The following is a 27,373-nucleotide window of genomic DNA, read 5'->3' on the forward strand; positions in this document are numbered from 1 at the left end:
TAGCCGCAATAAACTCCACTGAATATGAGCTTCATGTCATTATGAGCTTTTCTGACTCAGCAATTCTTCAAATGATCACTGATTTCAATGTTTCCATATCAATTGACAGTAACAGTGAAATTTCCAGCCTTGTCGTAACAACAGGTATCGTATTGTTTTATTTAGAGAAGGTCAAGCATTACAATAGAATTAGCATTGTTAGAAGTTAGAAAAATTTTCCTGAGTAATTTTTCTATTTTAAGGAGTATCTTTCCTGCACAATTTTGGTTAGTTGAGTAATATTAATATAAGTTATTAACAATCTGTTTATCTTAGATGAAGATAAACAGGTTTGTTATCACCTAAGTTACATCAGACATCCATTTGTTTTTGTTTTTGTTATAATGGTACATCTGCCTCTTGTTTGTTTTATATTGCCTGACTCACTTAATGTAGAGTTTTAACTGAGCATTTATCAGTCCGCTCTAAGAAATAACATATATATATACACTGTGCTTTTCCACAGTGTGCTCACTAGAAATAAGTGGGTATCAGTGCAAGTGTGAGGAGAACTTTGCCTGGTCTTATAACAACTGCCTTACCTATGGAGCATGTGATGCTATCACTGGTGACACATGCGGCTGCATTGATTACCTTCCAGCTGATGGTCAGTTCTGTCAGTTCAACGGCAGCCAAATAGGTGAGTTTGGAATCTTTTCAAAACACAGATCCCCACAGCCTGCTCTGCATACCTAGAACCAGAACTAAACCTGGAGAAGCAGCATTTAGTTCCTTTGCTCCACTTATCTGGAACAAACTTCCAGAAAACTGTAAAAGTGCAGAAAGCCCGAGTTCCTTTAAATCAAGACTAAAAACACATTTGTTTAGGATTGCCTTCGACTGTTCTAGTTAAACAGTTCAACCAAAACATATTTTCTTTAGTCCAACTGTTTCTAATATTCTTTTTTGTTTCTGCATTTTGTATTTTATTTTTTTTTCCTACTTGCTTTGATTCTGTTTTATCTTCCTGTATTTTAATCATGTAAAGCACTTTGCATTGTCTTTGTACTGAATTGTGCTATACAAATAAATTTGCCTTGCCTTGCCTTACTGGATGCCAGGAAAGTATATCCTTTACTCAAAAAGATGCAAAGAAGGAAACTATTGGTTTAATGTTTTTTTTTGGCTTTATGTTCTGGTTAAATTCCAGATTATTGAACGAGATAAGAGTGGTTTTATGACTCGCTTACTATAGATCCCGATGTCTATAATTTAAAAAAAATGCAAAAGCCTCATTGATTTGTAAGCTTTTCAGATGTGAAGCATAAAGGTAGATGCATCATATCAAAACACCTAATTGTAAAGTCCTGTGTGAGCAAATAAATAAATTTTAGTTTTTCTAACTAAGCTAAAACTGTAAAAGGCATATACAGCAAAGCCTTCTGAACCTGCAAAGATATTTGGTATAGGGGAATAATGGGTGAAGGATTTAATGTCAGTGACAGAAAAACAATTTATTTGATGCTTATTGCTGTGAATATAAATTTAGGGACCTTGAATTTGACATGCCTGGATATGGTTGTTTTTCAAATCAGCTGTATTTTTTGGGTTTGATAATCAGTATTTGTTGTTTCATTTCAATTACACCTCTACCTTCTAACTGTGTAGTAATCGGTGTTGTATACCTTAAAAAAAATGGTTCCTGATCATTTTAGTTGCTTTATCAAAGTAAGATGCCTTAGGCTGTCCTAAAACTGCTGCTTGACTTGCTTTAGCTGGAAACGAGGATGAAAGCATGTTAAGGCTTGCATGGGAAACAAAAAGGTGTTGCACACAAACATGTTCAACTTGTTTTTCAGAAACCAGGAAGTTTAAAAGGCTTGCTTTTATTTGACTTCAATGAGATGTCAGGTTTTTATTTGCAGTTAAGTGAGGTCAACAAAATGTACATAAAGTAATTATATTAAATAACTTGTTGTTGTTGGCTTCAATGTAGAAGAAGCAATGATCGAAAATGATCTTACCTATTGCATATTTTCACTAAGGTCTGTCTCTACTAATGACTGTGTGTTACTTTTTTACAGTTATTACCAAAACAGCACCGTCATAATGATATGCAAACATACTATTTTGCTATTCTTCAACCCTAGCCCCTTACCAACACTGCCCTGGATGTTAACATGATAGTTCAGATATTTATACTTGGCTTCCCAGAAGAGGTCATGTGGAGTTTGTGTGTTGCCTGCAGGAGATAATTTGTTTCAACAACATGTTGTCAGGTTTGGTGGATGTTTGTTAAGGACCCAGATGCACAGACAGAGACGCACCGATGATTTTTTCTTGCAGATTTAATGAAGATTTTGATAGTACAGAAGCAAATTATTCAGAAACTAGAGGCAAGGAACTAGAGTCCTGCAACAGGTCGGGTACCCGCGGGTCCCCGACGGGTCACCCGCTAAAATGCTCTTTTGCGGGTGAAAAATACATAAATAAATATAAATGGGTCGGGGGTCGGGCGGATATTTTTTTAGTGCGGGCGGGTAGTTGGTGATTTTTGTTTTATGCGTGCGTGTTGTTATAGACATCAGAAATGTTATATTAATCAGGCACTGGGGTCACCCTTGTTGTAGCTTAAAGCCCTGCCGGCAGTGTGGGTTTCCCTCCAAAAAGGCCACAGTCAGTGCATACACGTCTGCTGCAGTGTTAATGGCGCTGTTCTGCAGCGCAGCATACTATAGCCTATTACTTGATGTGTTAACGAGTCGGGTTGCGGGTTAAATATCAACGGGTCGGGTTCGAATTTGAATTGAAGATATCCGTGGGTGACGGGTCGGGTTCGGTTGTCATCCTAACGGGTTCGGGCGGGTGCGGGTTGGTAAAACTCGACCCGTGCAGGACTCTACAAGGAACTCAGGAATCAAAAACTAGAAAACAACTAGGAACTAAGATGATCAGGCCAACAATATATATATATGTATATATATATATATGTACTATTTAATGAAGTGCCAGTTGGGGATCTGTGAGTCGTCTGTTTCTCAAACTAGAGACTCTAATGTACTTATCTTCTTGCTCAGTTGCGCAACGCGGCTTCCTACTTCTTTTTCTACTCTGGTTAGAGCCTGTTTGTGCTGTCCTCTGAAGGGAGTAGTACACACCGTTGAAGGAAATCTTAAATTTCTTAGCAATTTCTTGCATGGAATAGCCTTAATTTCTAAGAACAAGAATAGACTGTCGAGTTTCAGATGAAAGTTCTCTTTTTCTGGCCATTTCGAGCATTTAATTGACCCCACAAATGTGATGCTCCAGAAACTCAATCTGCTCAAAGGAAGGTCAGTTTTGTAGCTTCTGTAACGAGCTAAAATGTTTTCAGATGTGTGAACATTATTGCACAAGGGTTTTCTAATCATCAATCAGCCTTCTGAGCCAATGAGCAAACACATTGTACCATTAGAACACTGGAGTGATATTTGCTGGAAATGGACCTCTATACACCTATGTAGATATTGCACCAAAAACCAGACATTTGCAGCTAGAATAATCATTTACCACATTAGCAACGCATAGAGTGTATTTCTTTAAAGTTAAGACTAGTTTAAAGTTATCTTCATTTGAAAAGTACAGTGCTTTTCCTTCAAAAATAAGTAGATTTCAATGTGACCACAAATTTTTGAACGGTAGAGTATATATATATATATATATATATATATATATATATATATATATATATATATATATATATATATATACTCTACCGTTCAAAAATCTACATCTTTCTGCTAATTGTTTATAGCATTTAAATATCTACCCCATATTATTTGACATAGATGCTCCTATTTATTTTTTGAAATTAAAAAGTTAAATGTTAAAACAGCCCCCATCCCTGGGATAGTGACAGCAGGTCATGTATCCATTCACTTTCACAAATCAACTTTCGGTTATTGTGTTAATATGCAGATTGTTGTCTTAGAATTTGTATTATATATAAAACGTCACTACTAAATTGCCTCCTTTGACTCTGTCAAAGGTAAATATGCGTACACGGTGAAGCTGGTGTCTATCTTCAGCAGTCGATCCCAAATTGAATCAATGAACTCAATAAAGATTTTTCACTTATTACTGTTTAGGACAAATTAAATTGACCAATATTATACAGTATATTAAGATAATCATCAATAAGATTTTATTCATTTTATTTATATGGTACCAATTCACAACATATGTCATATGTCAAGGCACTTTACAGTTCACCAAATCATCCAGTCAAATTGATTCAGAGTTTTCTATCTAAGGAAAACCAGTTAATTGCATCGACTCATTTACTCCCTCACACTAAGCATGCTTGTAGTTATAGTGGAGAGGAAAAACTCCCTTTTAACAGGAAGAAACCTCCAGCAGAACCAGGCTCAGTGTGAGCGGCCATCTGCCAAGGCCGACTGGGGTTTTCTTCTGTACTATCAACATCTTCATTAAATCTGCAAGAAAAAATCATTGGTGCATCTCCGTCTCTGCATCTGGGTCCTTAACAACCTATCTACGTACATCACATTATATTCTTAAACATATGGGTTTCAGCTATCAAGACAAATAATATATTTTGTGTATTTTATTTAGTTATAATTGAGAATGCATCAGGACCAACTAAGTAAAGCCGGGCATACACTGTACGATTTATTGCCCTTTTCGGGCTGATTCTCTAGTTATGTGAGAACTTTTCAATCGGGTCGAGTTTCAGCCTCATCGTGCGTCCTGCGTCGTGTAGTATGCAGGGGGTAACGAGGGGCGATTAACCTCTAATGACCACCTCCCGATCAGGACTCCTGCTCGTAAACAGTTTGCTATCTCAGATTGTCATTTTCCATGACAATCTGAATTGAATATAGAACATTGTTTATGTGTCAAATTTTTACTTTCACTGAATTCTCTGAGAGAAAAAGTTATTGTATTTTTTTTTTATTCATTCATACAATCATTGAGAGCAACCAAAGTTTGCAAGCAAGTAAAGCATTTTTGGGAGCTCATTCTCATAGCCGTTCCATGTGGTCATTCAATTGTCTGGAATGATTTCTCGGTGATAAACAAAAATCCACAAACAGGAACAACAGGTTTGCAATCATATTTCTGACTGGAGCAGAGAAGAAATTTGCATGCAAGCAAAAGGAGAAATGTGGGAGGAGAAAATATATATATGAGCAAGAATAATTAAATCTGGGTAGAGAAACAAATTGGATGGAGAAAATAGAAGATTAGATTAGATGAGCTTTATTGATCTCACAGCGGAGAAATTCACTGGTCACATATTGGCATAGTAATTAACTAAGTTGCAAACAAGGAGGATAAAGGTGTATTAAGAATAAACAATATATATACAGTATATCCAGGTATATACAGTATATCAAGATAAATAAGGATTAAGGTGCAAGTGTACATGTATCACACACAATGAAAAACAAAATAAAAATAAGAAATGAAAAAATTTAAAATACAAGGGAGTAACACAGAGATTTGAGGTGTCAAATGTACAATCAGGATGGCTTATATACAGGTGGATTGACTTTTACATTAAAGTGTAGTAGGTAAGGAACAACGGTGAGGTAGTGGTATGACTATTATATTCACATTTATTGCACAGTCAGCATATTGCACAGAATATTGCACAGTCAATAAATAAATAAAAACTATAATATAGTTGCACAGTGGTTTTTACAGGAGTTATTGTGGTTATAGTGCATTATTATAGAGTCTGGTGGCAGCAGGAATGAATGACCTGCGGTAACGCTCCTTCTTACAGACAGGGTGTCTACAGTAAGTCTCTGACTAAAGGAGCTGCTCAGCTCCTCTACAGTCTGGTGAGAGGTGTTGTCCATGATGGATGTGAGTTTGGACAGCATCCTCCTCTCAGCCACTTCCTCCACCAAGTCCAGAGGGCAGCCCAGGACAGAAGTGGCCTTCCTCACCAGCTTATTCAGTCTCTTTCTGTCCTGCTCTGAGCTGCCAGGGGCCCAGCACATGACAGCGTAGAGGAGGGCTGAGGCCACCACAGAGTCATAAAAGGTTTAAAGCAGGGGCCTGCTGACTCCAAAGGCCCTCAGCCTCCTCAGGAGGTGGAGGCGGCTCTGGCTCTTTTTATACAGAGCGTCAGTGTTGTGAGTCCAGTCCAGTTTATTGTTGACTTGAACTCCCAGGTATTTGAAACTCTCCACAGTTTCTATGTCCTGTCCCTGGATGTTCACGGGTTGGTGGGGTGATGGTCTTCTCCTGAAGTCGATCACCATCTCCTTGGTCTTACTGGTGTTCTCATATTTTTTTAGGCACTAGTGGGCTTTTGTTATTTTAGTATAGTACACTGTAGTAGGCAAATTGTCAATGGGACTGGAGAGTGGGGAACCGTTCCTCGTGTGGTGATTCAGGCTCAACCCACCCGGAGGAGGCCCAGGGGATGACCCAAGACACGCTGGAAGAGCTATCTCTCTCTGCTGGTTTGGAGCACCTCAGGCTTTCCCCTGCAGTGCTGGAAGAGGTGTCTTCCAGCACCAGTACCCAATTAAGCAGAAGACAACAAGTATGAGTGCAAGATTGGGAAGACATGTGGCAAAGGTCACCAGGATTCAAATCTGTGCCAGCTGCATTAAGGACCAAGGTGTCCGTTGATGGTACGCACATTTAACCCTTGTGCCACTGCCACACCCAGGAGAGAGTATATTTGAGAGAAAGTAGAAGTTTTGAATGCAAGCATCACAAGTTTTAAATAAGGCACTTTTATTAAATACAAAAATTGTGTTCTTGTAGCAGAATATGTCTTCCTTATGTATACATTTATGTTGTAATAACAACAACAGAAGTAACTTTTAGGTTCTTCCCATTGTTAGTTTAATAACTCTAAACTGTGGCAACAATCCAAAGTTACCAAATAATTTATGACAACTTTGGACTCTTTCGAGTAATAATATTGTAATAGTAATTAACTAATTTCAAAGGAAAACACTTAGAGGCACCCAGAAAATCTGAGGAACAGTGAAAACAACTATTCCAACCATGAAGCCACTAACTTATGGTATGAAATTTTGTTTGCATTTCATGTAGTCAATGTATGACCCAATGTATATTGATCAGTATTTACTCACTATTTCAGTGTACACTGCACTGATTTTATTTAATAGTTGTTTGGGTTCAAGGTTAAATGCTTTATTATTATACTGAAAGCTTTAAAGAGTGGCATTAACGGTCGCTAAACTTCATTTTTTTTCACATTTGGCATGCAAACAATGAGATTGTTTCTCTCATCCTCCAGTGGAACGTGCTGTGCTGAATAACTTGTTCATACCAGTGGCCAGTGTCCCACCTAATTTATTGGACTCAATCATAGCAGTTCTGAAAAATGAAAGCTTCCCTGTAACCATATTATCTTTAGAAGTAAGAGAAATGAATCTAAGCACAGGTAAGTTAAAGACTGTTGTTCCTTAAATGATTATATACTGGTAAAGATTTACTGAACAATTTAATTGAGTAAAAAATATGTTTTAGTCTGTGATCCAAGCTCAGCTCACGGCCTGCGATGTAAATGTGAGGATGATTTTTCTTGGCCATGTGAGATGTGCACGAGCAACACTACATGCAGTAGTGACAGCAGTTCAAGCTGTAACTGCATATATAAATCTTCATTTTCTGAGCAGTACTGTCAGCCAATCACAGGTAATCATACCTTTTTTACAGATTTTTTTTCAAGTGATTTATGTAAGGTTTCTTAAACTAAATTTAAATTCCTCCTTTGTTCCACAGAGATCCATCAGTGCCCTGGTATGGAGTTGATCTCGTTTTGTTATATATTTTGATATCAGGGTTTTCCATATACAGGTGCTGGTCATAAAATTAGAATATCATGAAAAAGTAGATTGATTTCAGTAATTCCATTTAAAAAGTGAAACTTGTATATTATATTCATACATTACATACAAACTCATATATTTCAGATGTTTATTTTGTTTAATTTTGATGATTACAAATGACAACAAATGAAAATCTCAAATTCATCATATCAGAAAATTAGAATATTACTGAAGACCAATAAAAACAAAGGATTTATAGAAATGTTGGCCAACTGAAAAGTATGAACATGAAAAGTATGAGCATGTACAGCACTCAGTATTTAGTTGGGCCTCCTTTGGCCTGTATTACTGCAGCAATGCGGCGTGGCATGGAGTCGATCAGTCTGTGGCACTGCTCAGGTGTTATGATAGCCCAGGTTGCTCTAATAGTGGCTTTTAGCTCTTCTGAATTGTTGGGTCTGGTGTATTGCATCTTCTTCTTCACAATACCCCATAGATTTTCTATGGGGTTAAGGTCAGGAGAGTTTGCTGGCCAATTAAGAACAGGGATACCATGGTCCTTCAACCAGGTACTGGTAGCTTTGGCACTGTGTGCAGGTGCCAAGTCCTGTTGGAAAATGAAATCTGCATCTCCAAAAAGTTGGTCAGCTGCAGGAAGCATGAAGTGCTCTAAAACTTCCTGGTATGTGGCTGCGTTGACCCTGGACCTCAGAAAACACAATGGACCAACACCAGCAGATGACATGGCACCCCAAACCATCACTGACTGTGGAAACTTTACACTGGACTTCAAGCAACGTGGATGAAGTGCCTCTCTTCTTTTCCTCCAGACTCTGGGACCTTGATTTCCAAAGGAAATGCAAAATTTACTTTCATCAGAGAACATGACTTTGGACCACTCACCAGCAGTCCAGTCCTGTTTCTCTTTAGCCCAGGCAAGACGCTTCTGACGCTGTCTGTGGTTCAAGAGTGGCTTGACACAAGGAATGCGACAGCAGAAACCCATGTCTTTCATACGTCTGTGTGTGGTGGTTCTTGAAGCACTCACTCCAGCTGCAGTCCACTCTTTGTGAATCTCCCCCACATTTTTGAATGGGTTTTGTTTCACAATCCTCTCCAGGGTGCGGTTATCTCTCTTGCTTGTACACTTTTTTCCACCACATCTTTTCCTTCCCTTCGCCTCTCTATTAATGTGCTTGGACACTGAGCTCTGTGAACAGCCAGCCTCTTTAGCGATGACCTTTTGTGTCTTGCCCTCCTTGTGCAAGGTGTCGATGGTCGTCTTTTGGACAACTGTCAAGTCAGCAGTCTTCCCCATGATTGTGTAGCCTATAGAACTAGACTGAAAGACCATTTAAAGGCTTTTGCAGGTGGTTTGAGTTAATTAGCTGATTAGAGTGTGGCACCAGGGGCCATCAATTTTGAACCTTTTCACAATATTCTAATTTTCTGATATGATGAATTTGAGATTTTCATTTGTTGTCATTTGTAATCATCAAAATTAAACAAAATAAACATCTGAAATATATGAGTTTGTATGTAATGTATGAATATAATATACAAGTTTCACTTTTTAAATGGAATTACTGAAATCAATCTACTTTTTCATGATATTCTAATTTTATGACCAGCACCTGTACATCTTAGTAACCATTCTCTCTTTCTTAATAGTGAGGTCAACCACAACACCGACACTCTCAATGCAAAACGTGACAACAGTAGCCACAACTGAACCCGTCACTGTAACTGAAAGCTTCACTATAAACATGCAGTTCAAAGAATCTTACAATGACCCTGACAGCGATCTTTACAAAAATGTTTCTGCCGCTGTAAGCCATTTTTGATGTTATTATTATAAATTGTAGATCAGTACAAATGCATACAGAATTTTATATTTAGATTTTTTTTTAACCATGATATTGTTTTTCATCAGGCTGAAATAAATTGTAAGGCTTTCGTGTCAACAGATTGCAAGGTCCAGAATCTGAAGTTTCGGTAGGTAATAATCTCTTACAGTATATGCTACTTCAGAACTATATTTTTCAAAAAGATTGAAGATGCTATTTAAATTTCTGGTAAGCAGTAAAGATGTGCTGATTCATAAAGATCATTAGCATTTACTGTTGACAGCTTTAAGGGAAAGATGTTGGTTATAATAAATGTGTGCGGCTATTTAGACCTACAAGATGACATTTCTCAAAGTTAAATGTAGACTTTGACAGCTTTTATTGTAATTTTGTTTACACGTAGTGTATATAGAGTGAAATTTCGTTTTGTACAGCTTTCATGACATTTCTATTTCTTAAAGTGCATTTCCTAAATGTAGCAGATGGAAAGTAAAAAAAAGTTAAAAAAGGGACAATGATCAGACTTAGACACATAAAAAAATTCAGAAATAAGTTAAACAAAACAATGAAAAGCTATACATGCAGTTCTTCAGGATGATGTAGGTTAATTTTATGGATTCACCAAACATAAATTCCTACATCTTTATTTTGGCTATATTAAAACATAACTTCTAGACTAAAAAAAAATAAATTTTCAATTATATTTTTTAGAATTAAATACAGACAATAGCTGGTTAATCTGAAATAGCCATAATATTATCAGCTCTTTAGATGGTGCGCACTATAAAAATATTGCTATTAACCTAATGTTGTTTAGACAGAAGCGTATTTTCCTTTAGGTATCAGCAATGAGCAATTCAAAAATGATCAGCATCAGGTTTATAAATAATAAATGAATCAAAGTCACCTAATTTTGTAGCAGAATACTAATTAAAATACAAATCTGTGTTCCAGGTCTGGAAGCACCGTCGCTGACTTTTCTCTCAGCAGTTCTTCTCAGGATGTGTCGAAAGTTCAATTAGCAAAAGATGAAATGTTAAATCAACTGGTAGAAAATTATCCTGTGGAGATTGTCAGTAAGTGAGCCTCAATAAATCTGAGCTATGTTTTAACTATTTCATTATTTTCTAATGAACAAATTAATTGTTATTAACCCATTTTTCATTCTCACAGGTCCTCAGAAATTAGATATTCCAGATCTAGTTTCTTCAGAGGAAATAATTGCTGGGGACTCTGTAACTCTGACATGTGGACCTCGTCCGACTAATCTCGGTTTAAACCTGAGGGTGGTGTGGACATTTGCTGGGACAGTCCTCCAAACAACCGAAGGCAGTGATGAGAGAACTTCAAAATACACAATCCCACAGTTTTTTCAAATCCACGATGGTATGAAGGCTTTAGGCCATCTGATAATATATTGTATCTGTGAAGATTCTCAGTCATCCAGGTTATGGATTTGGGGAAAAAAACTGAAGTTGACTCTGATATCATTTACTGGATGGGCCCTGGAGGTCAGTTGTGTGTGTGTGTGTGTGTGTTTGTGTGTGTGGGGGGGGTCATTGGATGAGAGGAAAAACATCTACTAGATAACTTCACATCCAGTTTTTTAAACTGAAGACGTGCACCGCATACCAACAGTCCGGTAGATTGTTTTTTACCTTTTGGGAATTTTGTCTGAACACAGTGGCAGCTTAAACTTTGCATAGCAACGATAACAACTGTCCTAAGGTTACACAAGGAATCAAAAGTCTGAGTTTGGGAGATTATGGTGACAATCATGATTTTGTCTTTTCAGGGAAATATGTATGTACGATGAGCCGTGAGGACGGTGCCATTTTCACACAGAGCAGAGATTTAAAGTCCAAACCAGCACCCATGATCAGTGTGAACCCAATCAGCGCAGTACTGAGATGTCCTGGTTCACAGACACTACAGTGCTCTGTTAAAGGAGACTACAAGGTTGAATTTAAGGACCTGGACCGTCCAAGTAAATATGAAACAACCATCCGGTAGTTTTCTCTGATCACATACACCATATAAAAGTTTAAACAAGCTCTAAACAAGTTTGTTTTCATTCTGTGGATAGGTCCTGGTAAAAATATCATATATGAGTATACAGCCTCTAGTGGATGTCAGCAAGAGGAAAAAGAGATAATCTGTCAAGTGACAGAAAAGCCAGAAACAAATAAAATAATCAAACTGGCACTAAGACAGAGTGGTGGGTATTTGTCCAGACAACACAAACCCAATACACAAAATGAAAGACACTATTTCATGTGCACAGCTAAGCTTTAATTATTCATACTGTACTCTTTGTTTAGTTATATATAAATAATTTGTATGCTAACATCAAAAAAATGAAAGAAAATCACGCCTCTTAAACAAATATATGGGGAGGATAAATAAAAGGATATTACATTTCAAGAAAAAAAATATTTTACAGATCTTTTTTCAGAAAAAATAGAATGTTTATAATGCTAACTCCCCTTTTTAATCAGACGAAACACTACTGATTATTTTTATTACAGCAATCGAAGCATTTTTGTACTTTATAATTAGCTTTTTGCATGTTTGCAGTGCTACTCTGACTTTAGGGAGTGTCTTGATTGTGATTAGAAACAAAGCTAAAAGTCACTTTAAGCTGTTTTTCTTTCTGTGTAGTTGATTGTAAAGGTGATGAAGTATTCGGTGACGGATTTCAAAATTTTGTTGCTGTTGCACCTTGCGAAGAGGGTATGGTGGGAAACAAAACAGCCGTTTGTAAGGCTGATGGCATGTATGGAGATTTCCAAGACAACTGTGTCCTAGAAGTTATACAGAACCTGCTTGATCAGTCAGAGGTAAGTCCATCTTATATTTCTGAAACCTCTGGATATCCTGTTTTAAGTGTACTAAATTTTAGGTCATACCACGCTCGCTCTGCCTAAGAATAGATTAAAATAGACAGCTTCTAAATACTAGTAGATGTTACTCTGCATTATTTGCTAGACTTTCACAATGCCATACAGCAGGTCACTAGCCTTCATATACATTCTGCTATAAGTAGTGAGGATTCCCATTGACTTCTATTGATTTTCAATCATTTTCAACCCTTTTTATGCCCTAACCCTAAAACTAACGCTAAACCTAACCATTACCAATACATACGTCATCCTAGCCCTAACTGACACCTTAGCCCTAAAACTAACCATTAGCAAAGTAGCTTGTGAGGACCGGCAAAATGTCCTCACTTTGCAACAACTGGTCCTCAATTTGATGGTGAAATTGTAAAAATGGTCCTCAGTCTGACAGGCTACAAAGGTATATATACACACACATACACACACACACACACACACACACACACACATCCTGACTGTAGATTAGTGGACCTAGACATTAGAATAATACAAAAAATAAATGTATTTCTCATTGATAGACTAACAAAAGCTCTGTGTTATTTAGATCCAAGCATTTGAATAACTTTTGATCAGAATTTTTTTTTTTCTTGAAATGTGGCAGACACTGGATAAGGCTACCATGCCAGGATTCTTGGAAAACCTCAAGGATGCAACTATCAACAACACAGAGACCATAACTGATTCTCCTGCTACCATTAATGCAATGGTTGACATCTTAGAAAATGTTGCTAATAGGAGTGGTTCTTATAGTATCACAATATATGAAGAATCCACAAAGGTCAGAATTATACATATATGGCCAGTGGCGGTTTTTAATATGAACCATATTGGCTGTTCCCAAGTTTGTTCAGGGCACTACTCATATAAAAGCCATCACTGTTTTTGTTTCACAATTGTTTAACTTTTTTTCTTTCTTTTTTTTTAAATGTGTACTTCAGTTATGAAAATGTTCTCTTTTTTTATTCCAGAACATCATGAAAAGTGCAGGAGTTCTCACCATTGACACTGCAAAGAAATCATGGGATACCCTGAACAATGAAACCAGTAATAAAGTAGATGCCAGCTCTTCATTTTTAAGCGCCTTTGAAGGAATAACAGCCAATGTTGTCAATAAACCATTGAATATAAATACAGATCATATTATTTTCACCAAAACTAATTTCACAAAAAATTTCAAGGAGGACTTTAATTCCTCAGTTGAGGTAGAGATAGCAGAAGCTGGGGTAGAGAAACAGTCAATTTCAGTGATAGTATTTGCATCAATGAACAACGTTCTTCCTGTGAGAGAAAAAACAAATACCTCATCCAGTGTTATCAATGGAAGAGTTGCACTTATCCAGCCAGAATCAAATCTTACGAACATATCAATAGCTTTTGATGTGCTTAATGATACCCTGGGAAACCCTAAATGTGTTTTTTGGGATTTTGACCTGTTTGATGGTCTTGGAGGCTGGAGTGAGGATGGCTGCTCATTTGTAATGAGTGAAAATGGATCAGTCACCTGCAACTGTGACCATACCACCTCGTTTTCTATTTTAATGTCACCCTCCGGCTATACTGATCCTCCGTTGAAATACATCACCTACATTGGAGTTGGAATCTCTATGGGTTCTTTAATTATATGCCTAATCATTGAAGGCATTGTATGGAGAAAAATAAGGACAAACAGAACATCGTACTTGCGTCATGTGTCTATTGTTAACATCGCCGTGTCTCTCCTGAATGCAGACATTTGGTTTATTATTGGAGCGGCCATTTCAAAGACAAAAAATGCACCAGCATGCACAGCAGCTACCTTTTTTATCCATTTTTTCTATCTAGCCATGTTCTTCTGGATGCTAGCCTCAGCCCTGCTGTTGCTCTACCTTACCGTCAATGTCTTTGATGGAGGGCTGTCTAAAGCATCTATGCTGGCCATTGGATTCTCTTTGGGATATGGTGCACCACTGATCATTGCAACAATAACTATAGCTGTAACTGCTCCCTCAAAGGAATACATCCAAAACAATGATGCCTGTTGGCTCAACTGGTACAATTCCAAAGCTCTTTTGGGGTTTGTGATCCCTGCACTTCTGATAGTGGCCGTGAATTTAATAATCCTGATTGTGGTGATATTCAAAATTGTGTGGAGAAGATATGGGGAGAATGCGGCCCAAGCAGGAGAAAAGCATGTCCTGCTGGTGATTGCCAGGAGTCTGGCTGTTCTAACACCATTTTTTGGAATAACTTGGGGTTTAGGAGTTGGAATCATGGCGAGTCCAAAAAACAGAGGGATCCACATTACATTTGCACTGTTCAATTCCCTGCAGGTAATATTTTGTATTCATAAGCAATAACTGAAATAAAGTGTTTTTATCTGAAACTTCACCTTTTTTCTTGGGTTAAGGGCTTGTTCATTCTGGTCTTTGGAACTCTACTGGACAGAATGGTGAGTTTGTCTTGGTTATCAGGCTTTTTGGCACACTCGGGAATCAGTTATCATCTCCATGTTATATGTGTAGGGTTTTTTTTTTCCGTTCCCTACATAATTCATCAATATCTTTTTATACTAACCAGCAGAAATAACTTTTCAGGTGTGGACAGAAATCCGGCAGTCTCATTCATCTACCTCCCAAATCCAAACAGGAGTAAGAACTTTGCTTCATATAAATTATTCATCCTTTTGACCAATATTTGGACTCGTAACATTATTTTTGTTTTCTTGTTTTAGACCTCGGGTGCTAGAAACATATCCAGTGGAGTGGGGGACTTTTTCAGGAGATTCCGAAGAGAAAGACGTATGTCTCACACACACACACAAAAAAAAACTGGAATCCTTTGATTTCTAAAATATACTTTTTATTATTACGCTGTTTACACTTGGATCTTTATTTGAGAGGTAGTCTTGTAGGAATAATGCAAAAAAAAAAATCTTACGATATTAACAGAATTTATTCCAAAGAATTATAACAAAATAATTGATAATAATAATTAATGACAATAAATTGAAACTTCAATTAGGGGAGGAGTTAAATCCATCTTTAGCTCTGTTGCTTAATAAATGGAAGGAAATCATATCAAAGCACGGTTTGACAAAGCAGAGTAGTCTATTAAGATGGACAGCCCATGATTCAGATTTTGAACCAAATATCATGGACAAAACATTCCAAGCACATATAGGAAACTTAATAAAATTGTAAATATAATAAGGCAACATTTGGCCTTAACAAAAAAAAAATGTCTTTACAAATTTTCAAGTAAGGCAGATTTTTGAGGAATTAATAAAATAGATAAACTTAGAGGGAAATGTATAGATCGAGACTTTCAGTTCAGATTCAGTTTCATATTAGTGATAATAAATAACATACATATATTATATATACCATTTATGTGAGTAACTCCCTGTAATTATTACACAATGTACCTTTATGGTTATTCCATGCATGAGTTGATGATCATCTACACCTAGTGAACTTCCATTATGTGGCGCTAGTTTGCAGATCTCTATTTCAGTGTTTATGTGTTGATCTTATTGTTGTATTTGCTAGTCTATTATCACTGAATCAAGAGTTTTAAATGTTCAATAGTCTGTATTCTGCACCCCAAACTGAATTACTTTTTGTTGCAGGTTCCAGAAGTGGCTACCAGTTGTCTTCTAATGGAGCCACGAACTTATCTTTCAACACTTAATACAATGCAAGAAAAGCATTGCCTGAAGACGCCCAATAAGTAGTCAGCCCTTTTTTTTTGTAAATATGTAATTATACAGTTTGATATGCTTTTTCAAAAGAGTTGAAACTAATAAGCTGAAGTAAGCACCTTTTCAAAGTGGCTCTATGTATGAAGTAATCTGTTTTCATATTACATTTATGGTACAAATATTTTTAAATATATAGCTGTTTTTAAACATTTACAGTAAATTGAAATACATATGACTTTGGACTTGAAATATTGAAGAATTTAGCATGATAAAACCATGAGGTCTGAAGCTCTATAAGTAAATCAAATAATTCCTGTGGGAAAATATTTAAACTCAAGATAAGTGAACTAAGCAGATCTAGAGTCTTACTGAAGGTTGTAAGCTTTAAGATCTCAATGTTATGAAAATTATGCTTTAACCTTTCTAAGAAAGCCCATCTGGGATAACCACAGTTTTTCAGGGCTGTTCTGACATGTCAATGTTTTCTCAATTGTTTCTGGGTCGAGACCGACAACGTGGTTTAAGCTGTTCAGTGTAGTGAAAAGTGCTCAGAGTGCTTAGAGAGACCAAGCAACCACTACACAGGAGGGCCAACTCCTCAAGACCAGACTCACCTACACATGAAGGCTAAAGGACACTTGTTTGAGGACAACAATGTTTATATCCTGGCCAAGAAAGACAAATGGTTTAAGAGAGGTTAAGGAAGCCATCCTTGTTAACCTGGAAAATCCTGCACTTAACAGAGTAGGTGGTCACAGAGATAACCTGGCCAGCCCTAGCCCACATTTACAAAGCACTTTTATGGACAATACCTGGAAGAATCACCTTTCACCTGTTCTCAACTGACTCACACTTCAAAGAGGCCTGTCACCGAGCCACTATGACAAGGGAGTTAATGACCCATCACATACCCATAATGACCATTGACATTCCCAACATATACTCCATTGCCCTTCCAGTAAGAGGGATCAGAACCAACTTTCAATGTTTGTGTTTACAGCCTTTATACCTTTAGCAAACATCCATGATGGAGGCATTAAGGCAAAAGAACAATGTATAATTAGCTTTTAATGTCTCAATGTTAAAAACACAGTTAAATACCTGAAACTGAAATTTGCACCTGTGTTCATCTTTATTCCTAAATGTGAAGAAGGGGTAAAAACATATAAAAATGTGTACTGCCTGTTAACGTGTAGTTGATGTGTCCTTAACATGCTCTCAGCATGTCTACTACTACTACTATGTGACCTATTAAAAGAAAACATGTTGTCAACACACAAACCACTTGCAAATCATGTTTTAGTCACATTGTCTGTGTCAGAAGTCACAACTTGGCTTTCCATACATGTTCTGCTGTGGCCCATGTACGTTATGATTCCACATGTTGAGTGTGATGAGGGTTCGGTTCTCTCTACTGTTCATAGTGAATTACTTTTTTTTGTTTAATTCCTTTCACCTCCAATTTTTTTATTTTTTTTTTTATCCTTAGCACTTCTACTTGTATGCCTTCTTTAATTTTAGACCATCATCTGTAAATCAGAGAGACGGTTGCATGCTCTAATTCCAATTTTAAAGTATCTAGGCCAATCTGGCACCAAAAGCATGTTACGTTTAAACTCATATCCCCTTCCTCCCCCTTACTTTTTAATTCAGTTGTTTTCACCACATATGGCTGACTAAATCATTTCAGTTCCTTATTTGTGATTGGCTGAGTCTCTTTTTGTGTTGGCAAGCTATGCATGTTCATCTATGGTCGTGGCTTTATCCTGTTGATTAAATAGGCTTCTAAAATATTGCACTTTATATTATTAACTAGAGGATATAAAAAAATAAATACAAAAAAACAGAATAGTTCAGATTATTAAAACACATGGTTATTCTACCAAAATACTGCTCATCGCATGAGATTTTACTCACAGTATCAATTGAATTATAAAGGCAGATATCAAATGCTGTAGCACTTTAGCAAAGCATATGTTTTTCCAGAAGTTGCTAAACCAGGCAAACAAGTCTCAGCAACTGAAGGAAGGTTTTATAGTTTTTTTGACAGCATGGCCTTTTATTATTATAAAAAAAAAAAAAAACAGATAAAAAAAAAATATGTTCAAAATAAATGTCAGACAGCTGAAATTAGCAGTTTATTTCTGTTACAGTTTCTGACAACACAGACTCCACTGAAGAATCCAAAGTGTTCAATACCTATAATCAAGCCAGATGCAAAGCTAATTATTTTACCTCCAGAAAAGTTGTACAAAGTAATGTTCGCTGTTGGAAGTATTTCTGCAGCTTATCAACAATTGACATTCATACAGTAAATTACCCCAGACTGTCATGATTTAATTAAAGATCTGACCCAAATGCAAAAGACCAAACTGAGAGACCAGGAAAAAGTTTAACAGGTTTATTTAGTATGATGCGATGAGTCAGCGCTTCTCTGAACACTGTCAAACCGGAACTGGAAAGTGATGGGAAGACACTGCGGTTAGTTCAGGCTCAGTGGGAAATTAGATTCTTTGACTTGAAAAGGTGGAATAGGTTGCAGACTCACGTTTCCAGAAAAAGGTGTCTTTTATTGAATCCAGTCTGTGAGGGATGTTCCAGTGATTGTCTTGTTTGATGGTGGGCGGACAGGGTTTACCCAGACTGCGGTTGTTCCTTGGTGAATGGAGAAGCTGACTGCCACTTAGATTTCCTGTGGTATTGAATGGATTATGTGGAGATGAATCCCCTGCTCAGAGAGAAGCCCCAGACATCCTTGGGGGAAAAGGTTGATCCTAACCACAAACTTGAATCCTCAGCTCAGTTTGGTTCTCAGAAGATCCTTCCAGAGGAGAGAAGGTCCAAAACCTCTAGTTTGCAGGATGACTTCCTGCCGAGAGGCAAAGACAAAAACAGCAAGATTATAACTCAGGTAAACAAAAAACTCAGTTTGACTCAGCAAACTCAGCTTGGCTAGAGTACCAAAAACTGGCAAAACAAAAACTCAGGTTAGACTCTGCTAAACTAAGCATGGCTAGAATACCCGAAACTGGCAAACACTCTGGCGACGAGGTAGTGGCAGTCAGCAGCTTAAGAGATCTCCACAGGTAATGAGACAACGAACTGCAGGTGTGCGGGGAGGCCCAATGAGGACGGGGCACCACCTGGTGGAGGAAGAAAGGAAACACAAAAACAGACCACACAAACTGGGTTCCTGACACAGACTTTCCTTTTAGAGTCACTTCTTCTTTACTTTTAACTGTCAAATTGAAAACAAATACAGCACTTTTGTGTATTTGTGTCTTTTATTGCATATAATACTTCAAAAAAATTTAATTATAATTTTAAATATTAATTTCCTTTTCTGTACTGTTTTGCATTTGGTAGAATAGCGCATGCACTTAAACTGAGTAGGTAGACTTTAAGTATAACTTAAAGTATTATACTAATTAAAAAACATTACATTAATTTGGTATGATTATATAACATTGACTACATGTTGTCTTCATACTGGAATGAAAATAAATTATCAGTACCCTTTTTGGAATCAAGATGTTGCCCTAGACACAAAAGTAAAAGTCACACTCACGTTACATTCATATTATAAACTTGCGAGAAGCAAAGACTGTGGAAAAAATGAACAATTGTAGGTATTTTATTAAACAACCTTTATTCTGCTGTCTCTAATATGCAACAATTTACTACTTTCAGAAAGTTGTTTTCTTGGTTTTCATTTGGAAAATCTTTCAATCTTCATTCATTTCCTCAAAAAACTCCCTTCCAGCTGACAACACTGCCACATAAATGAACGTCTCCGGTGTATCTTTCGATGGATGCAGACATAGAAATGTTCTGCATGACTGGAACTGACCTGTCAGTGTGTCTGATCTGGATTCACAGTACCTTCACAAGAGTGCCTGTGGTTTTCCTCTGCTTCTTTCTTTAACAGTCAAATAAAATTAAGCTAAAAAATGTACTACCCAACTCGCCTTAGATTATTTTTTTTGCCTGCCTTCACTTTTATCTTCAATTTTTTTCACCATGGTAAAGATTTGGGCATATTTTATAGTAGTAGTTGTTAATTTGTATTTAAATGCATGCAGGTGGTGCAGTGCTAAGTGGTAAGTGGTGCGCACAACCCATTTACAGAGGCCTTAGTCCTTGACGCGGCTGACCCGGGTTCAAATCTGGCCTGTGGTCCTTTGCCACATGTCTCTCCTCCTCTCTCATACACCCTTTCCTTTCCTGCTGTCACAAAAAACCAGCCACTAGTGCCGTTTAAAAGAAAAAAAAATCTAAAACCGTGGGAAAAAAATTATTTCGCTGCTGGATATATATTGTCTACTAAGAAGGGTTTAAGTGGATTGTAGGTTATGATTTGTTTTTAGAAAAACTAGACAAGGACATGACATACGGTATCCTCCAAAGAAATTTATTTTAGCCTGTATTTTTTTTGTTTGTTTAATATGTGCCTTAGTTTAATTTTAAGTTACCATAGTTGCCAACAAATATTTTCCCAGAAACAATAATTTTAAAGGCTGACCTGAACCAGGAGTAGAAGAAAGCATAAATAAATGGATTTAGAGTTGAATTGATCAGTGCAAACCAACTGGTTGATTCAATCACTGAAACCATTACAAAACTATTGGAAAAAGGTGCTAACGTGAAGGAAAGAAAAAAAGGAGCCCAGCAAAACAGAAAAGCCCCCAAGACAATTGCCAGAGTTTTGGTGGCTTTTCTCTCCATCTTACTGACAGTTGCTCCAGAGTTTTTCTTGGTTTGGATGCTCCGTGCCTGTCTCTGTGCAACAACAAATATCTTCAGGTAGATGCAAAGCATTATGACCACTGGAAGGTAAAAGGATGTCAAAGGTCCCACAATGTTTGTCATGATAATGTCAATAAAACATGCATCCAAGCATTCTTCTGTGTTCAATCTAGAAATAATAACACCAATTGCAGTAAGAACTGAAAGACCCCAGCTTATGACAATCATGATGATCACAACATGGAGGCTGATTTTGGATCTATATGTTAAAGGCTGACACACTGCATAATACCTATCAACCGAAATGCAACACATGTGCAGAATAGAGCATGTGCTGAGCAATACATCAAAGCTGTTTTTTATCTTACAAAACATGTTATTGTCATAAAAACATGAGGTAAAAGAGAATGACATTGTTAATGGAAAAGCAAGAACACCAACCAGCAGGTCAGCTACAGCCAGAGATTGAATGAGAGTGTTGGTGGGAGTGTGGAGCTGCTTGAAGTAAAATATTGAAATTATTACAAGGAGGTTTCCGCATACTGTGACAAGAGACAAAAGTGTTAGGAAAACTTGCACTATTACACACACAGCAGAAGGAGTTGTTAGTTTGTAACTAAACAGATTCATCTCAAAACAGGGATGAAGTAAGTAAATTAAAACATTAGTTCTGTTTTCCATTGGGACATAAAGATTTGATCTAAAATCCATCAAAATAAAAACAATCACCCATAAGAAATGCATTCACCATGTCCAAAAGATATTATATATATAAGTAACCACCCTTCCCTGACTATTCTCCTGAATTGCAGATTCACCCTTATACTCTGTCAGAGCATAAGTGTAAGTGGCTCACAGCCATGCAAGTCTCTGTGAAACCAGTCAGTGTGTCAGTGCTGGTTGCTCTGAGCTAAAACAATCTGTTAGAACAAGCCTTTATGGCTAAAGGGCTGGGCTCACAGGAGGAAATGTCACTCCCTCATTTCCTATGGAACCCGTGCAATGAAGTTACAGTGTTTTGCCTCCCTCTAGCCAAAGAAGTTGAATATTTGTGCTTGTGTGAGTTTAAGCTTATACAAGTAAACACTCACATGACACGTAGATGGCGACATAATGCAAGCAAAAAAAAAAAACTTCAACTGTTGTTGCTGTTGCACTGAACTAAAACCAGTCAGCAAGAGATTCATTGACTGATCTGTTGAAGATTAATTTTTTTTTAATTTCATTTTCTGTTTTAAATAACTGCTATATCTGTTCCGGGAGACTTTCAATGAGGCTCTACCTTTACCTTATATGGTAATGCTGCTGAGCTTTATGAAAAGGGTCTGATACTTACTGAGGGCTTTGGGGAAAGAATAAACTGAAAAGCATGTAGAAGTTTAGGATAATCAGAATCAGAAATACTTAAATAATCCCAGAGGGAAATTACTTTTGTTACACGCTCCAGTTACAGTTTTACATGATATATACACACATCCAACTATACAATATAATAAAGATAAAAAATAAGAATAAAAAGACATAAAATATATATACACATATAGCTCTTCTGTATATATATCTGTACGTATATCTATGCATAAGTAAAAACTAAATCCAATAAAGTGAAAAGTCTAATTAAAGTAATAAATCCAAGTAAAGTGATACGTGGCGTGCAAAAATAGTGCATAAATGTCAATTTAGGGGGGCTGAATCACTTGAGGGAGGCCTTATAGAGATTGATGACCACAGGAAGGAATGATCTCCTGTGGCGCTCTGTATTGCATCTGGGTAGGAGGAGTCTTCTGCTGAAGGAGCTCGTCTGCTGGACCAGTGTGTCGTGGAGAGGATGTGAGTCATTGTCTAAGATGGACTGAAACCTGGACAGCATCCTCCTCTCTGCCACGGTGGTCAGGGTGTCCAGCTGCTCCCCCACAACAACACCGGCCCTCTTGATCAGTTTGATAAGAAAAAGGTCTAAATCTTCCTCTGCAATTTGTGCTTACACCAAAGATTTTGATAAATATTACTGGAATAATTTCTGTTAATGCTTACAGTAGTGGATTTCCAAATCCTGCACCTTTTTTTGGCAGAGGTTCTGCAGCCATAGAGATTTGAGGCTGCAGTACAGCTCCACTGCAATTGGCTGAACCATTCCATCCCACAATTACATCATCATGCATTTTGTCCAGAGCAGGAGAGTGGAAAAGCCCTAATTCTCGGCATTCATTTAATCTGTGGAACCATCGATCTATACACCAGGGGGTGAACCAGCGCAAAGGCAAACGCTTACACAGATGCAGCTCTGGATGAACCAATTCAAAAGTTGTACAAAACTAACACTTAAGCAGCAGAAGCCGGTGTAACACTATGAATTCGAAAAAAAAAAAAACGACTTTGTTAGGGTTCTGTTGTCATTTGGACAAAGAAAAAATCCAAGGACTGAAAGCAGATCAATGCTGGATTCTTTGTAACAGGTGGGGGAGACTTTCCATGGAGCGCAGAGTACTGTCATGATCACTACCCTGATAGCTGACCTTGCTCATTTTGCTCAGCTGCCTGACTCTGCCCGGTTACCAATTATCACTCATCTTATCCACCTGCTCATGCTGCTTTATATAGGGCTTAGTCCCAGATATCGGGGCTAGATCATTGAAGTTGTTTCTGTGTTTTGACTTGGAGATTGTGTTGCTAAGTCGGATTTTGATGTTCTCGTTCTCGGAGGCCAGGGTTGAGAGAGGTTGTTAGTATTGTATTAGTGTTCCTGATCATTTCCGGTCTCTTATCCATTGAGTATGCCCTGTTCCTGTTCTTGGCTCAGTGGAGGGTGTGACTTCTAACGCATCATAGTTTTCCTGACGTCCTGTCTTATTTATCTCTCAACTATTGAACATGCCTCTTCCTATTTCAACGTTCTACCTGAGCTCTCTGTCAGACACTTGGAACCCTGAATCTGCCTGGTCATGTTCTGATCGGAACCCATGACCGGGCTACGGACTCCAGGATCTCTGAGGCTTGCTGTTGTGAACTGTTTCCCTGACCTGGCTCGGATTCCTGCCTCTTCACTGGGGCTGCTGCATCTGGTTAACTCTGGGCGGCTCCCACTGCATCTCGTTGGCAGTCTATTGGCTGGATCCTACCCCCCTCCTAGTAGTTGAACTATTTTTTTTCTGCAGGGCAAACGATTTGATGGCACAAACTAAACTGTTCATAATTTATTATTTATGGTTTGCCAGCATTCATAACATGTAGGTGAATCACTGTCCCCCAGACATCAGTGGTTATATTTTTTATTTTTATATTTTTTTTAAAACAAAGTGGAGTGTGTATGATGTCATCCGTGCACCGGACTGGAGTGACAGGCAGCCTGGGCCAAAGCCGGCTACGCTCTACCCCTTATATTAATTTGGCTAGCTAATCTGAATCGTTCAATTCCATTTTGAGAGTGAGATCATCTGTGGTAGTAACACTAGACATTTTCCAGGCATGTGAGTAAAACTAGCAGCAGTTCAGGGGACAGGATGAATGAATGGTAGCCGGCGCGCGTGGATGACGTCCAGAGATGGGTACTCAAGTAGATTTTTCTGATATTTTTACTTTACTTTACTACTTATTTTTATGGTGACTTTTTACTTCTACTCTTACATTTTTACACAAATATATGTACTTTCTACTCCTTACATTTAAAAAAATTGGCTCGTTACTTTAGTTTTGAATCATTTCAATGCAGTTACCGTTATTATTTTTCATGTCATCAATACCAAATTCAATCTAATTGGATGGGAATCTACGTTGCATTTGACGCACCACTACAAGATGAATCGACAGATTCTGCGGTATTCATTCGCGGCAAATCATTGCAGCTTGGTGGCGGTGGCGTTAGCATAGTAGTATGGACGACGAGATGATTGAAAATGAACACAACGGAGATCTAGTCCTATTGGCAGACATCCATTTAAAATGTAGGCAACGGCATGAAAAAAGTGGTTTCTACTTTTACTTTTATACTTATACTTTTATACTAAGTAAATTTACAAGCCTGTACTTTGTTAATTTTACTTGAGTAAAGAAGTTTAATCAGTACTTCCACTTTTACCAGAGTATTTTTTAACGCAAGTATCTGTACTTTTACTCAAGTACGGAAAATGAGTACTTTTGCCATCTCTGATGACGTCATACACACTCCGCTTTGTTTTAAAACAATATAAATATAAAAAATATAACCACGGATGTCTGGGGGACAGTGATTATTCGCGTACATGTTATGAATGCTGTAACAAAACCGAATATCTTCGGAACAGCTCCAAATGACACAAAACTATTAAGGGTGAGTAGAGCATGATGTAATAACGTAAAATCAAGGGGTTAATGTAAAAAAAAAAATGGTGTTCCCCTTTTAGAGTGAACTAAGACGTTACGGTGGAATGTAAGTGTTGATAAGATAAGTCATATCACAATTTCCAGTGCTCTAAATCAGTGTGGTGTAATGCAGCTCTCTGTATTTTGTTTGTGACCACTGCCATAATTCTTTATTTTTTTTAGATGTTTTATTTTCTTATTTTATGCATTTTGTTATTCTGTTATTTGAAAGATTGCCACACTTCTGTCAATCTCTAAAATTAACATGGCATTTTATGTGCAATTATGTACAGACTACGAGGATCGACCATCACACAGAGAAATAAAACTACAGGGTGTAGAAGTTTAATGTCTTCTTGACACTGGCAGTCAAGTAAATACCATTTTAGAGTTCCTTTTCAACAAGCACTGGTCAGCAAAAGACAGCATCATTTATCTTACTTTTGAATGGCCAAATAAATTACAGCCACTAATGGATTAGAAATAACTTACATAGGTTACGTCAACCTTTAAGTTGAGGCTATAGGTCTGACCCTTCCAGAAAGAGGATTTCTTGTAGTTAAAGATTCAGCACAGTCATCCTCTGTGCCTTGCAGTGTTGGGCATGTTACTTTGCAAAAGTAATTAGTTATAGTTACTAGTTAACTAACTGAGTTACTCCACCATAAAAGTAATTAGTTACTAGTGAAAGTAACTATTGCGCTACTTCTGCGTTTCTCGGCCCCGTAACCCTCACCAACCGGCCCCCAACTTCTCACCGTGTGTTTCAAAAGCCAGCTGAATAGAGCGGACGACAAAGACCAGTACCTGCAGAGTGTTTTGCATTTATTGCAACTCAACGTAAATGGCATCAGGGGGTAACGGTATCTGATGGGCTTCTAAACCCCGTCAGATAGCGTTCCCCTCTTCTTAACATGGGGGGAACGGTATCTGATGCAGTGTAAATATCATCAGTCTGCATTACTTCTACTCATGGGTGTGAAGTTTTTTTATCAGGGTGAAATTAATAACGGGGGATGTTCCATCCATCCATCCATCCATCCATCCATCCATCCATCCATCCATCCATCCATCCATCCTTCCATCCATCCATCCATCCATCCAGATTTCTCCCTTTCTCCATAAAATTTGATCCTAATCAAACAGAAGATCCTAAAATTTGATCCTTCATGCTCTCCGTAGTTGCCCTGTGGCGCAAGCACAGGGCGGCTGTTACGCACCTTTAGCGAGCATGCGCGTTTCCTGTCGCTTGCGCAGTGAATTGTGCCGCCTGAGGTGTGCAGAGATGCAGGGGAAACCGTATGTGATGGGGAAACGCAGCTTGACGTAACACTGGTATTTCCATCTGGAAAACGCTGTTTTGCTGCTGGAGTCATCCTCACTCTCCATCTCTCTGTCTGTGCTGTACGTTAACACCCGCCAGCAGAAACACCCACCTACCCAACTGACAGACATAGTAATCTCACTATCCATCAGCCAATCTCATACTCCCTTCTCATATGACAAGGCGCGCACAAGTCCTATCATGAAAAAAAGGTTAATTGTGTGACCTGAGTAACGTAAAGTTACCTATAACTGGAGGGAGAATTTTCATCTGGTGCAGACAGTTAGTTTATCAGACAGGCCCTTATTTGTCAGGATTGCTGGGGAAAATGCAGTTCATGTGCCAGCATCATCTGCAGCTGCTGGTATAGCAAGATGACTTAGAACTGTCAGTGTAAAAGTTCCTTTAATGCAACTGTATGATCTGGTTGAACTGTAAAGTGCCTTGAGATGACATGTGTTGTGAATTTGGCGCTATATAAATAAACTGAATTGAATTAAATTGAAATTGAACCTGGCCATTCCCCTTTACCTGGGGGTTTGGTGGTGGTGCCAACCTTGGTGACATCTAAGAGGCATGTTTTTCCAGTCCAGGTCATGAACCTGATGTGGATATCTATTTGCAACTCTAGAATTGTACTTTTGATAGTGGTTGACTCTGTAAATGGTGACCAATTGTTTAAATGTCTGTTTCAGAGAATTTTAGCAGATACAGATAAGCAGATAAGTCAGCAT

At 37.8% G+C, this 27,373-nt stretch overlaps 2 protein-coding genes across 2 annotated transcripts; one reads left to right on the forward strand and one right to left on the reverse strand.

The window, feature by feature from the left end:
* Nucleotides 1-539: 539 nt before the first annotated feature.
* Nucleotides 540-17,455, forward strand: LOC119774804. Its single transcript, XM_038272484.1, has 17 exons — nt 540-679; nt 7,271-7,417; nt 7,504-7,671; nt 7,759-7,776; nt 9,477-9,634; nt 9,739-9,800; nt 10,607-10,728; nt 10,826-11,038; nt 11,448-11,639; nt 12,314-12,492; nt 13,154-13,330; nt 13,521-13,604; nt 14,791-14,861; nt 14,939-14,980; nt 15,126-15,179; nt 15,263-15,329; nt 16,160-17,455. The coding sequence occupies exons 2-17, from the start codon at nt 7,402-7,404 to the stop codon at nt 16,262-16,264; spliced, it is 1,728 nt and encodes a 575-aa protein (XP_038128412.1). The 5' UTR covers nt 540-679; nt 7,271-7,401; the 3' UTR covers nt 16,265-17,455.
* A 3,011-nt stretch (nt 17,456-20,466) lies between these two features.
* Nucleotides 20,467-21,872, reverse strand: LOC119774815 (trace amine-associated receptor 1-like). The gene has a single exon (XM_038272495.1). It carries the CDS (start codon nt 21,719-21,721, stop codon nt 20,684-20,686), a length of 1,038 nt encoding a protein of 345 aa, XP_038128423.1. The 5' UTR covers nt 21,722-21,872; the 3' UTR covers nt 20,467-20,683.
* Between the last annotated feature and the right edge of the window lie 5,501 nt (nt 21,873-27,373).

The sequence above is a fragment of the Cyprinodon tularosa genome, unplaced genomic scaffold (assembly GCF_016077235.1).
Source record: "Cyprinodon tularosa strain WSP-4 unplaced genomic scaffold, ASM1607723v1 ctg831, whole genome shotgun sequence".
Classification (NCBI taxonomy): Eukaryota; Metazoa; Chordata; class Actinopteri; order Cyprinodontiformes; family Cyprinodontidae; genus Cyprinodon; species Cyprinodon tularosa.